The sequence below is a fragment of the Chiloscyllium punctatum genome, chromosome 5 (genome assembly GCF_047496795.1).
Source record: "Chiloscyllium punctatum isolate Juve2018m chromosome 5, sChiPun1.3, whole genome shotgun sequence".
Lineage (NCBI taxonomy): Eukaryota > Metazoa > Chordata > Chondrichthyes > Orectolobiformes > Hemiscylliidae > Chiloscyllium > Chiloscyllium punctatum.
In genome coordinates this window covers 21,308,274-21,322,972 of record NC_092743.1, presented here as the reverse complement: position 1 = coordinate 21,322,972, position 14,699 = coordinate 21,308,274, and the positions used below count along the sequence as shown (strand labels likewise).

The 14,699-nt window shown below is 39.7% G+C and overlaps 1 protein-coding gene across 23 annotated transcripts in view; it reads left to right on the top strand.

Annotated features, from left to right (window-relative positions):
• The window catches only part of LOC140476938 (focal adhesion kinase 1), a 556,498-nt gene that overhangs the window by 413,147 nt on the left and 128,652 nt on the right, over positions 1-14,699 (top strand). For 16 of the 23 annotated variants that reach the window (XM_072569910.1, XM_072569911.1, XM_072569912.1 and 13 more), the window contains 3 exons: positions 3,656-3,712; positions 9,438-9,458; positions 9,640-9,737. In XM_072569910.1, coding sequence (XP_072426011.1) covers positions 3,656-3,712; positions 9,438-9,458; positions 9,640-9,737 — 176 coding nt within the window. The remainder of the gene's footprint in view (positions 1-3,655; positions 3,713-9,437; positions 9,459-9,639; positions 9,738-14,699) is intronic. The other 7 variants (XM_072569900.1, XM_072569907.1, XM_072569908.1 and 4 more) reach the window with 1 other exon arrangement.

Genomic DNA, 14,699 nt, shown 5'->3' with positions numbered 1-14,699 from the left:
CCTCCAACCCTGGCAACATCTTTTATAAATCTTCTCTCAGCCTTTTCAAGTTAAACAAAATCCTTCCGGTATTAAGGGGACCAGAATAGCGCACAATATTCCAAAAGTGGCCTAACAAGTGTCCTGTACAGCTGCAACATGACCTCCCAACTCCTGCAATCATTGCTCTGACCAAATGCCTCCTTCACTATCCTGGTAAAAACAATGACTGCAGATGCTGGAAACCAGATTCTGGATTAGTGGTGCTAGAAGAGCACAGCAGTTCAGGCAGCATCCAAAGAGCAGCGAAATTGACATTTCGGACAAAAGGCTTTTGCCCGAAACGTCGGTTTCACTGTTCCTTGGATGCTGCCTGAACTGCTGTGCTCTTCCAGCACCACTAATCCAGAATTCTTCACTATCCTATCTACCTGCGACTCTACTTTCAAGAAGCTATGAACCTGCACTCCAGCGTCTTTGTTTAGCAACACTCCCCAGGACCTTACTATTAAGTGTAGAAGTCCTGCTCTGATTTGCTTTTCCAAAATGCAGCACCTCGCATTTATCTAAATTAAACTCCATCTGCCACTCCTCAGCCCATTGGTCCATCTGATCAAGATCCCATTGTCATCTGAGTAACCTTCTTTGCTGTCCACTATATCTCAATTTTGGTGTCATCTGCAAACTTACTAGCTACACCTCCTATGTTCACATCCAAATCTTTTTTCGTAAATAACAAAAAGTAGAGGACCTAGCACCGATCCTTGTGGCACTCCACTGGTCACAGGCCTCCAGGCCTCCACATCACCCTCTGTCTTCCACCTTCGAGCCAGTTCTATATCCAAATGGCTGGTTCTCCCTGTACTCCATGAGATCTAACCTTGCTAACCAGTCTTGTTGAATGCCTTACTGAAGTCCATATAGATAATGTCTACCGCTCTGCCCTTTGTTACTTCTTCAAAAGACTCAGTCAAGTTCATGAGACATGATTTCCCATGCACAAAGCCATGCTAACTATCTGTAATCAGTCCTTGCCTTTCCAAATACATGTAAATCCTGTCCCTCAGGATTCCTTCCAACAACTTGCCTATCACTGATGTCAGGCTCACCGGTCTATAGTTCCCTATTTTTCCTTATCATCATTCTTAAATAGTGGCACTACATTAGCTAACCTCCAGTCTTTTGGCCCCCATCTTTGACTATCGGTGATACAGATATCTCAGCAAGGAGCCCAGCAGTCACTTCCCTAGCTTCCCACAGAGTTCTAGGGTGCATCCGATCAGGTCTTGGCGACTTCTAAGTGTTTCAAGACATCCAGCACCACCGCCTTTGTAATAGGGATATTGTCAAGGCATCAGCATCTATTTCCCCACATTCTATACCTTCCATGTCCTTCTCCACAGTAAACAATGATGCAAAGTACTTGTTTTGTGTTTCCACACATAAGCCACCTTGCTGATCTTTGAGGGGCCCTATTGTTTTCCTCGTTATCCTTTTGTCCTTAATGTATTTATCGAAACCCTTTGGATTCTCCTTAACTCTATTTGCTAAAGCTATCTCATGTCCCCTTTTTGCCCTCCTTATTTCCCTCTTCAGTATACTCCTACTGCCTTTGTACTCTTCCCCTCTTTAGGCTGTGTACCCTCCACACAAATGTTACCCTACTTTCCTCAAAACACCAATTCTTAATTCCTCTGGTCATTCAAATTACTATTTGGTAATCAACGGTAGTATTGTCATTAAAATGCTCAAATGAGTTGTCACCCTCAGTTTATACTTGCATCTCACAACATTCTATAATTAATTCCCAGCTCCCTTCATTTTGTTTTCTGCTCACAGCTCTAAGGCTATGCTGGCCAAAATGACACATCTCTGATTTTTCTGGATACAATTAAATGATTTCCACCACCAGCAATCTTTAGATTGCACATCTTGATTCCATCCAGCCTGCCTGGATGGTTTCGTCAATGTGCCTAGACTTTAATTTTCCACTTTTCTTTTTATATCCTACCTTTTGACAACACCATTGATTCTCATCCGCAACATGTAGCGTATACTGCACCAGATGGAGTGCAGCTGTTCAGGCAGACAGTTCACCAGCACCTTTTGAGAGCAATTAGGGATGTGCAAATGCTGGCTTTGATAGTGATAAGAACACCTCAGTAATACAAAATGTTCAATTAAATTTTGTGAATGTTTAAAGCTATGCAATGCTATTTGGCTGCATAACCAGTATTAAATTCTTGATCAGCAAGAACTTTGTTCAGTGCAGGATCTCTCATCCAAAACTACACATAGAAACAATTAATTTCCTCCCTCTATATGGCAACGTAAATAGAATGCAATGGTGCACAATCTTGGTGTCTTCTTTTACCCTGCAATGAAGTTTAACCCTCCATCCTGGGTGCCATCAATTATGTTTCTCCTTCTGACCTGACTTCACCCCTTCAATGCTCTCCTTGGCGTGCACCCAAGTTCTGCCTTTAGAATATTGTCATGTGTTCAAAGCTCCATCGCCCACATCCAATCTTGCATTACCATGCTGCCCCTTTCCCCTTGTTTGCTAGCCTCCATTTGATTTTCTTTTTGCTTTTAAATTCATTTTTTGGACAATCCTTTGTCCCATTCCTTACTATCATTGCAACTACTTTCAGATTTTGTTCCTGTACATTTTTTTTCACTCATTAGTGTCCTTTTTCTGCATACTTTTGACTGCAGAAGTAATACCTTTGGTTTTCTATCCTTCTCTTCGCCTTGAATTTCTCCCCCTCCTTTTAAAAACTCCCTGAAAATCGATCTCTAACCTGCCATTTTACTCACATTTTTTTGACTGAAGTGCTCTGGGATGTTTTATTAATTCAAAACAGCTTTGTAAGTGAAAGTTGTTAATTCGCATCAAGTGACAAATTTTGTATTTCAGTTTTTTGAAGTAAATTAATCTGGTTAAATGTTTCAAACATAATAGGTGTTTAAAAAAATGAAGGAACTCTATAAAAATGTTTTGAAATTATATTACATTTAACTCATGTAAATGGTCCAAATGAAATACTCCTTTTTAACCGTAGTTACAAGGCCAATTGCCAGAAATTTCAATGTGTGGGAAGTCATCAGAACTGAATTCTGGGAAAAGACCACCTTTGTTTTCCCTTGTGTTGTACTGCTCGATAATAACCTTGGCCAGATAGAGCCTTGACATTTTATGTAAATCACAGGGGGCCAGCAGAAAGGGTTTTGCCAATTTTGAGCTTGCTGTGGCATACAGATCTTTTATGTTCAGTTTCCTCATTTAAACTTCAAGGCGTGTTTTAAACATAGGTCAGTTCTTTCCTATTTTATTTAGAGATTTGTTCATGTTTTTTCCATCTCATCGGGGTCATCCCCTACTTGCCGTTCTTCCTTTTTCCAAGAGGGAAGGCTGTACTTAAGATTGGATGATGTCATCTGATTCTCCAGGAATAGCTTTGCATTCTGGCTGTCCACAGACGTCACTTTCTGTAATAGCGATTGAGTGAAATCTAAGTAGTTTTTTTTCAAAAGCGTGGGCTTCAGCCCTGTCTAAAAGGAAAGCAGACATTTATCTTCTAATGCCTTCCTTATGCTGTGTGTCTAAGTTTAATTAGAAACGTTTTATGCCTTGAGCAAACTCTGTTAAAAATGCGTGGTTCTTCACTTGCAGAAACCGATGACTACGCAGAGATCATAGATGAAGAGGACACATATACCATGCCCTCCAGTAAGTACATTTACTGTTCTGTAATGGCTATACGTGGCCCATATTTAAACATCTGTTGAATAATAAGCGTTTACGTCAGCATCGGGTTTGTATGAGTGTGTGTGTGATCTGAGGCATTCAGAGTAAGTCGATGTCCAAGTTCTAGCTTGATCTAGAGCGGACAAAACAAAACTCTCTACAGTAGGCAACAAAAAACTTAGTTTCTGACATTGTTTAGAAATATTTATAATGCTGTTGCTTAGAACATGGTGTTCAATTTCATAGCCACATTAAAATCCGTTTGTTGCTTGTACTGAGTAATTCTTGAAAGTTGTGTGCTTTGAATGAAGTTGCTCTCAGCAGTTTTGTTAATGCTTAATCCAGCGATGTTTGATAAATTGTTAACAGTTGTTTCAAAGTCCAAAGTAAATTTAAAGTGCTTGCTATTTGATTCCTTTTTTTTTCATATTTTTCTGAGGACACAATTGCTCAAAATATAAAATATTGTTTTTAATAACACTGTAGTATTGCAGTCATGCAGGATATTGATTATGAGAGAACTGAGCGTGAACCGTTTCTCTAGTGATTCATCCAAGTTTCACAGAGGTGACTGGCCATTGATGAATGGATAATTGGAAGTTATTCATAACTAGACTAATTGAGTAGTTGAAGCATGACAGTTGATTTGACTGCAGCTGTTAACTGAATTTTGGTGTATATTGTTTCCCACGATATATTGGTACTTGAGGTATTACATTAGTGTTGCATCTAATATTAAATTTGTCTGACAGTGAATAGGATACATATCCTATTCTGCTAGAGTAAGATAAAAAGCAATACATCATATAGAGTTAAAATCCTATACTTATCTTTTCATGTTGTTAACAAGATTACTCACTGCTTTAATTATTAGTATTAATGAAATTTTGGAAACAGATCAATATCGCCACTTATTCTGTTGGAATACTTAAGGTTTTAATGTCTACTGGGTAAAAGACATTGGAAGGCCAGTCCCTAATATCAGTATATAACAACAATGTAGTTCCCCAGCATATTCATTCATGTAAAATGCCTCAAGGCATTTTTCAGGTAGCTATCAAACAAGTTTGAGGATGAAAAGGACTCCAGTTTTAAGGAGTAGCTTAAAGGAAGAAAGAGAGGGCGAGAGATCTGTGGAGGAATCTGCAAAGCTTAGGTCATCAGCAGTTGGAAGTATAGTCTCCAGTGGTGAACCAATTAAAGTTGAGCATGCTGAATCATCCAGAATTGGAAGAATACAGATATTTTAGAAGGCTGAAGGGCTGCAAAGAATTAGAGATAGGAAGTAGTAAGATCCTACAGAAATTTGAAAACTTTAGATTGCTATATGTTCATTTCTGCCACAAGCAGTTTCCATGATTGGTCATTAAAACAGAAAGACTAACCATTCATAATCAGCCAGTGTTTTAATGATGAAGTGAGGTTAACGATTTGGCTAGGTTTGTTGGGCTTTCTCATACTGACTGATCTCCTTTGATCTTATATTATTTTTCATTTTATTTCAGAATTTTAGCATGCATAATTTAGTTTTCTATAATTATTTAACCTGCTGTGAACCTACCGCATACTCAATTTTTTTTCAGTGAGTGATTGCAGAAGGACGGTGGAGGCAGAAACCCTCATAAGAAGCATTTAGATGTATACTTGCAGTGCGATGGCCTACAGGGCTATGGGCTAAATGCTGGAAAGTGGCATTAGAATAGGTAGAGGGTTATTTTTGATCGGCGCAAACTTGATGGATTGAAGGGCCTCGTTCTGTCCTACAGACCATGCAATGATCATAGAAAATCAGTAAATGTGAGAATTTTGGGGTTTATTCAAAGTCTCTAATACTGGCAAGATGGTTCCAGCATTTGTGAGCTGATCATGGGCATTGCTTCTGAGATAAAGATCTAAGAAATGAAAGTCACAGCCTGTCAGTTGAAGTTGAAAGTACTATCACGATCTAATTCAAGATATAGAGGGATCCTGGAATTTGCATAAATTGGAAATGATCTGATTTGTGGAAGAGTGTGAGCTTGAATAATGATGATCAGATATGGGATCATGGGTGGAAGATATTGCTAAGTGTGGTTGAAACTGCAGTGCTCATAAAGTAGGGGAATTAGGAGTTTCAGATGGTAACGTAAAGGGTGAGGGCTGAAAGCTCAATGAAGGTGAGAAGTATGTAAAAAGTGGGACATATTAAAAAATGACTTACATTTATCTAATACCTTTTGTGACATCAGGGTGTCCCACAGTGTTTTACTATCAGTGAAGCACTTGTAAACTTTTTCAAACTTTTTAAAAGGTTGTAAGAAACACAACTGTCAATTTGCCACAAAAAATCATTCTGCTAATGATCGCCACTTTGTGAAACCATGAATACTCCATGCACTGAACAAAAGTAATATTTGTCTCTACCACCTCTCACATTCAATTTTGAGATGTTGGTGAACCATTGCTGATTATCAGAACTACCATTTATTTCACATTATGGATTGGAGAAGAGCTAGGAACTTTGATGTGAAATATTGGTCAGTGATGCTTTGGTACAAGGGAATATGAATACATGTGACCTTGCATCTTTGCCTCTGTATTTGTGCACAGCTTCTAAAATATCAATTGTTTGTTCCAACTCCCCTATTTTGAAAAATACTCAAAAAGGACAGTGTTGTAACTGTGTACCATTGATACCAGAATTAGTCAGTGTTCCAAGTTGTGAAGACTTAATGCTTTTTTTGTTAATAGAATTGCAGATTTATCAATGCTACTTCTGCAATTACTACATGAATGATAATGCAGTATCCATTGAGTTGTCCTCACTCGCTTGTTGATATTATCTTCCCAAAAGATTAACCACCGTAGGGTTCTCCACCTTTGTCAGTCACCTGTCAGTGCTCTTATATATTCACTTATGTTCAGTGCAATGTTTCTGCCATCTATTTGGTCCTATGCTCAATTTTAAATCAATCATTCCTTCCAATATTTGTGTCTGTCTTCTGTCAGCTCTAATGTTGCGACCAAAATATTGTATCTTCCTCTGTCTGCCTTTGTGAACTATTTTCCTTTTATTTCTAGCCTTTTCCTGCATTTTCTCGTTAGGCTTCCTGTCTGTGTGATATATGTCAAACACTTCCTTTTGGTTATTTAAACATATAGTTTTAGACAAATCTTGAAAACATTGTTGAATAGTTGATTGCCGAGGCCAAAGAAAGAAATTACTCATGACACAGAATACGAGAAACACTCTAGGAAGAGCTATAAAGTAGGAGGTAGAAAGGAAGAAGGAACTTGGGGATAGGGATGGATTGGAGGGCTGAGAGGGAATCACAGACCACAGTGAAATAGTCCTGGGAAAATAGTTGGAGCTGAAGCCTAATGAGCCTCATCCTTGAGCCTTAAAAGAAATGTCTTGTAAGATAGTTGATGTATTGATTTTAATTTTCCAAAACTATCTTGATTTGGAGGTCATCATATTAGATTGTAAGATGGATAAAATAATTCCTTTATTCAAATATGGAGGGCGATGAATCAGAAACCCAAAGGCCAATTAGTTTAAACCACAGGCCAGTTGTGAAAATGTTAGAATCTTTTATTAAAGAAGCTTCAGAATAACACTTGTATGGAAGTTCACTTGTCGTAAGTTCAAGGTAATCAGGCAGAGTTAATGTCTATGAAAGGGATGTCTTGTTTAATCAATATTTTGGAATTTTTTTTGAGGAAGTAATATATGCTCTGGATAAACATTGCACAGGCAGAAGTACTGTAGTTTGCAGAAGCCATTTGCTAAAGTGCCACAGCATAGGTTATTATGGGAAACGTGCTCACAATGGGAAGGGCAGTACATTAGATTGGTCAGAAAATTGGCTGGCTCGCAAGAAATAGAGAATATACATCAATTGGTCTTTTACAGATTGGCAAGATATAATGAGAGGCATGCCATAGGCATTGGTTCTGGGATTTCAACTGCTTAAAATTTATATAAATGACTTAGATGAAGGGATGGAAGGTTTGGTTGCTAGCTTTATTGATACAAAAATAGGTAGGGAGCTAAAGAGGATGTAAGAAGTTTACAAAAAGGTAGAGATACGTTAAGTGAGTGGGCCAAGCTTTGGCAAACGAAATATAATGTAGAAAATGTGAAATTTTTAATTTGGCAGGAAGAATAAAAAACATGTCCTGGTGAGAAATTACTGACTCTGAGAGGAGGATTTGGGTGCCCTAGTGTATGGATTGCAAATTGCTAGGTACACCATGTAATATGTAGGTACAGCAAGTCATTTCTTCTATAAGACATGCCTTAAAATCACTGATTTTGCACTGTTAAAAGTGCCATCTTTGGGATGAGATACTAAACTGAGAATCTATCTGCACATTCAGGTGGATGTGGAAGATGCAATGGCACAGTTTCAAAGAACAAAGCAGTTATTCCAAATGTTCTAACCAACAGTTGTCCTTCAATCAACAACAGAAAAACAGATGATGTCATCATTGTCACTCTGCTTTTTGTGGAAGGATGTTGTATGCAAATTGTCTGCTGCATTGGAGGTGTAGTGGTCAGCGAAGAGGGTTACCTCAGATTACAACAGGATCAGGCTAATGGGCTGAGAAGTGACAGATGAAGTTTAATTCAGATAAATGCGTGGTGCTGCATTTTGGGAAAGCAAATCTTAGCAGGACTTACACACTTGATGGTGAGGTCCTAGGGAGTGTTGCTGAGCAAAAAGACTTTGGAGTTCATAGCTCCTTGAAAGTGGAGTCGCAGGTAGATAGGATAGTGAAAGTGGCGTTTGGTATGCTTTCCTTTATGGGTCAGAATATTGAGTACAGGAGTCACGCGGTCATGTTCCGGCTGTACCGGACATTGGTTAGGCCACTGTTGGAATATTGCGTGCAATTCTGGTCTCCTTCCTATTGGAAAGATGTTGTGAAACTTGAAAGGGTTCAGAAAAGATTTACAAGGATGTTGCCAGGGTTGGAGGATTTGAGCTATAGGGTGCGGCTGAATATGCTGGGGCTGTTTTCCCTGGGCATCAGAGGCTGAGGGGTGACCTTATAGAGGTTTACAAAATTGAGGGGTAAATAGGCAAAGTCTTTTCCCTGGGGTGTGGGAGTCCAGAACTAGCGGGCATAGGTTTAGGGTGAGAGGGGAAAGATATAAAAGAGACCTAAGGGGCAACGTTTTCACATAGAGGGTGGTATGTGTATGGAACGAGCTGCCAGAGGAAGTGGTGGAGGGTGGTATAATTGCAACATTTAAGAGACATTTGGATGTGTATATGAATAGGAAGGGTTGGAGGGATATGAGCCAGGTGCTGGCAGGTGGGACTAGATTGGGTTGGGATATCTGGTCGGCATGGATGGGTTGGACCGAAAGGTCTGTTTCCATGCTGTACATCTCTATGACACTATTTGCTACATTGTAACAGTTCAGAAGTAATTAATTGACTGTAAAGCACCTTGAGACTTCTTGAGCTGTTAAAAATGCTGTGTAAATTTGTCCTACACATTTATAAAAAGACAAACCTGCTGTTTTGTTTGAATTTTTCATATATGAATGGTTTTAAAGTTTTTGTCTTTTTTCTGCACGGAAGAATTTAATCTATTATTGAGCATTCATTGCAGTACCGTACTACATACATTGCATTATTTCATATTTATCAACAAAAACTGTAATGTACACTGCTTTTTGATTCTCTTCCCCCTACTCCCAACTGCAATGCAGAAAGCTATGGCATAGATGAAGGTAATAAAACTGTTTATTAATCGTTGCCTGATTATTCTGCTTGCTGCCTGTTGGATGAATATAATTTTTGCCAAGTTGTGTGTCACTTAAGTACATAACCTTCTATCATTTTTATAAAAAGACTGTGAAAATAATGTTACACTCAAATTGACTTAATAGTTAATTCCTTCGCCTTTTACAGCCAGAGATTATGAGATACAGAGGGAGAGAATTGAATTGGGCCGCTGCATTGGAGAGGGGCAGTTCGGTGATGTGCATCAAGGAATTTATATGAGTCCTGTGAGTAATTTAGACATTAAATCTATATGACAAGCTTAAAAGATTTCTGGTTGAACAGAAAATCAGAACCGCCCAGTAGTTTCAGTGTAAGCGTGGAATCATATTCGGCAACATCGGGTTCAAAAGTTGTTTTGCCCCTCATTCCGTGGAAGAGGCCCTGAACTGCATGTGTAAAATTTTTCTCCTTGTAACCAATGCAAAGACCATCCAATTGCCAAAATATCCTTCATTCAGATAGTTTGAAACCAAACATAAAGGAAATTTGAAAGGATACCTTTTAACACTCTAGCCCCACTCCTGATACTCCTTATACTTTCCTACTGCCAAAACCTTTTATTGCTAAGTGCTATAACAATAAGTGTGGGAAACTTGAATTTGGAAGTATCCCCCACAAAGCATGATTTGTACCCTGGAGTTGTGGGGCAGATTGTCACATTGGACCAATCTTTGACTCATTTCTGTTACAGGTCCTAAAGCCCTCTGGGTCTCACCTTCATATCCCTAAACCACCTCCATGCCTCTTCATGCCGCCCAAATCATCTCCATACTCATCCTTTCAACTTAATAGCATTCATGCTCACAGCCATAGCCAATCACCCAGTATCCACTGTTATCAACCCACCAAGTTACCTAGACTACACCACTTCCCATCATATCCCCCCCCACATGCGCACGCGCACACACACACACACACACACACACACACACACACACACACACACACACCTGTAACATTTCTACTCTAGGACATCCCAGATGGCCTCCGATTTGCAGGATCACAATTTCCCCTCCCACGTGATCAACAGTGCTCTTCAGCACATCTCCTCCACTTCCCATGCCTCTGCCCTTGAACCCCACCCCTCGAATCACATCAAGGATAGAACCCCCACCTTCCACCCCACTAATATTTGGATACAGTGCATTATCTTCCACCACTTGTACCACCTACAATCAGACCCCATCACCAGAGGTGTATTTCCCTCCCCACCCTTATCTGCATTTCACAGAGACCATTCCCTCCATGACTCCCTCTTAAGGCCCACGCCCCCAACCAACCCACTCTCCACACCTGGCACCTTCCCTTGCCACCTTCCCTTGCCACCTCAAGAGGTGTAAAACCTGCGTCCATATCTCCCCCACCTCTCCTCCGCCCGAGACCCCAAAGGATTTTTTCACATCCAGCAGAGACTTTACTGCACATCCATCTCATCTATTGTGTCCGTTGCTCTCGATATGTTCTCCTCTACATCGGGTAGATACGTTCCCATGTATCTGCTGCCCATGTCCTTCAAGATGGTAGTGGTCATCAATTTGCAAGGTGTTGTGGTGAAGGCAGTGAATGTCTGTGATTGTAGTGCCAGTTAAGCAGCTTGCTCTGTCCTGGATGATGTCAAGCTACCCAAGTAGAATTGCAGTCATCCTGGCAAGTTTAGAGTATTCCAACATGCTCCTGACTAGATGGTGGACAGGCTTTAGAGAGTCTGGATGCGAGTTATTTGCCAAGGTGTTCCTAGCCTCTGACCTGGTCTTGTAGCTGCTTTATTTATATGGCAAGCCCAGTTCAGTTTTCAGTTGGTATCAAGTGGCCTATTGGTTATAAAACAAACCAATCATGTCAAAGCTAACTTATTTTTAGCCTTATAAAACTGAAAAGTAATGTGGAGCTTCAGAAACACAGCCAAAAGGCACAGTTGTCTCAGTCGTAAAGCTTTTTTGAAAGGTCTACATTGAAGTCTACTGAAACTGCATGAGTAGATGGCAATCTTGTTTTATCAGCTACACCAAATGGCTTGTCAATCACTACGGTGTGTGTTTTTTTTTGTCCCTGATGGATAACTTTGGCCTATTATTTTCATGATTAATTAACATCAAATCATGAAACATAAACTCCCTTGTCGGTCATCTAAGTTCAGTTTATGCCTGTTCGATTTGTCATCCTCATGCTGGGTTAAAACTTTTGGAACTGCCAAAATGTGATCAACCAAAAGTCTGCTGTAATTTCAGAAGGCCCTGACTAGGTCAGGTTAATGTCCTGTCTCCTGTCCCCTGTTGGCACAAATGGTATCTGCTGAAAATGGAGGCTGCAGTCCACATCTAGGTATTGCCTGCCATTTTAAAAAGCTTTCAGAGTTAGCCCAGATGCAAAAAAATCTGCTCTTGTTATAGGCAATTATCTTGTCATGATGTCAGAACCCAGACAGTACAGCATGTTTGTCTTCACCAAATCAATAACTTGGACCTTACAAGGTGTTTAATTTTTGAAAGAAACACGATCAGATATATAATTATATTACTCATTCTGTTGTAACAGTTGAAAGAGAAGACTCTGGTCCATTTCTATTTAATAAAGAGATAGCTGAGTCTAATTAGAATAAATAAATAATGATCAGAGGTGCAAAAACAGAACTGGATGAATTAAATTGTCTTTCCTTGTTCCCACATTATGTATTCAGAAGCTGTTGTGTCTCCTAGGTTGTTTAAAAATGTATTTTCACAAAGAGGTTTGTTGTTTCCACAGCACTGAACATGTGAGCCATTTAACTCTTCAGATGAATTCAAATTTACACTTTCAGAAAATTCCAAGTTGTGCTTCAGCTTAGAGTGTGTGCTAGTGATATTAATAATAAATATACTGTTTGAAGCTGTCCCTCATGGATAATGCATTATGGTGTCTGTCATCTCCAACATGTAGTTTTTTTTTAAAAGTTTCATATGTCTGTAAACTTATTTTTCAATGTTTTCTATTTCTTTGTTTGAGGAAAAGAGCCTTTGGTTACAGATTGCGTCAATATTTTTTAAAGTTACAATGCCGGGTTGAATGAAATGTCTGAAGAACATACATCTGTAATCTTCAAGAAACCTCTGTTGATTCTTAAAATGAATTTAAATTGAAAACATTAAGCATTTGATGTTATGGATAATTAATTTTCCTTCACATATAGCCACTTATTTTGTTTTTGGGCTTTGCATGCCACGTATATTTCACAGGTGAAAATCTAGGCAGACTGGTCTGGCGTAGCTGCACTCTAGCCATTAGCCAGTCTGAATGAATACCTCAGAAATCTGTCATCCAGAATTTTTCCACCCTGTCTACAGGAGAAGGTCTTGACTTGGATTCATACTCCCAGAAGAGTGCTCAGTAACAGGCACCCTCTCTCAGTCTCAGAATTAGAGTTTTATTCTGAATGAAGTGGATCTTATTGTGTATCCTGTTAGAGCTGAGGCATGCTCAGTGTTCATATAGCACAACTCTCTAAAGTATCTCAAAGCATTTCACATTCTGAGTGTATTTGGAGATGCAGTGAATGTTGCTAAGTGGACAACAGCGTTACTTGTTTTTGGCACAGGAGAATTCTACGTGTATGCAATAAAGGGAATGACCGGTTGATCTGTTCTGGACCATGCTGATTAAGACAGGATACTGACCAGGGCATACACCTTTGATGATCTCAAAATGTACTAAAATGCATCAGAACCAACAAATGCTTTACAAGTGCATCACTATAATAGGAAAACACAGTAGCCAGTTGCTGCACAGCTTGGGTTCAATGCAAGAAGTAAATAATCAGAGAAAAGCTTGATCAAAGCGATAGATGTTAGGGAGTTAGGTTGCCAAAAAGGCAAGAAAGGTGGGCAGTGGAAAGGTTGAGGAAAGGAATTCTGCAATTTTGGGCCTTCACAGCTGAAGCCCACCCACCACATATGTTAAAAATCACACAACACCAGGTTATAGTCCAACAGGTTTAATTGGAAGCACACTAGCTTTCGGAGCGTCGCTCCTTCATCAGGTGATAGTGGATTGAGTCCTCCACTATCACCCGATGAAAGAGCGACGCTCCGAAGGCTAGTGTACTTCGAATTAAATCTGTTGGACTATAACCTGGTGTTGTGTGATTTTTAACTTTGTACACCCCAGTCCAACACCAACATCTCCAAATCACCACCACATATGGAATGACTAAAATCAGGGATGCTCGAGACTGGAATCTGAGATATACGAAGTATGTGTTTGGAGTACCAAAAAGCAGAGGAGATCATTGCAAAGAGTGAGAGAGGCTTCAGTATCGAGGAATTTTAAAATCAGTTGCTTCACTGGGAGCCAGTGTAAGAATGATAGTTGAACAGACATTTTTTCAAGTTCATACATAGAATTTAGGAACCACAGGTGAGGCTACCATTCATTGCACATCAATTGAGAAGGTGATGATGAACTGCCTTCTTGAACTACTGTCGTTCTTGGATTTAGCAACATCCACAGTCTGTTAGGAAGGGAGTTCCAGGATCTTGACTCAGTGACAGTGAAAGAATGGCAGTTATAATCCTGGGTCAGAATGATGACTGGCTTGGAGGGGAACTTGCAGGTGGTGTTCTCATGCATCACCTCGCCCATCTAGGTGATTAGAATCGTAGCTTTAGAAGATGCTGTTAAAGGAGGCTTGGTGAGCTACTGCAGTGAGTTTTGAAAATGATAAGCACTGCTGCTACTATTCCATTACTTTACTGATTATTGAGAGTAAACTGATGGAGCAGCAATTGACCATGTTAGATTTGGCTTCTTCTTTGTGTATAGATATGCCTGGGCAACTTTCTACATTGTTGGTAGATGCTGATGTTGTAGTCATGTTGCGGCATGGCAAATTCTGGAGCACAAGTCTTCGGTACTCTTGCCAGAATATTACATCATCAAGTGCTTCAGCCATTTTTTGATATCACATGGAATTAGTCAAGTTGGCTGAAAACTGGTATCTGGAATACTGGGGACACTGGAGAAGGCTGAGTTGAATCATCTATTCAACAGTTCTGGTTGAAGATTTTGAAGATTCTTCAGTTTTGTCTTTTGCACTGGTGTGCTGGGCTCTCCCATCATTCAGGATGAGAAATTTGATTGGATGTGGCTGGATTTCAGCACATAGATAAAATCCATTGGTTGTGGAATTGTTTAATTCTGTCTGTCATATTGTG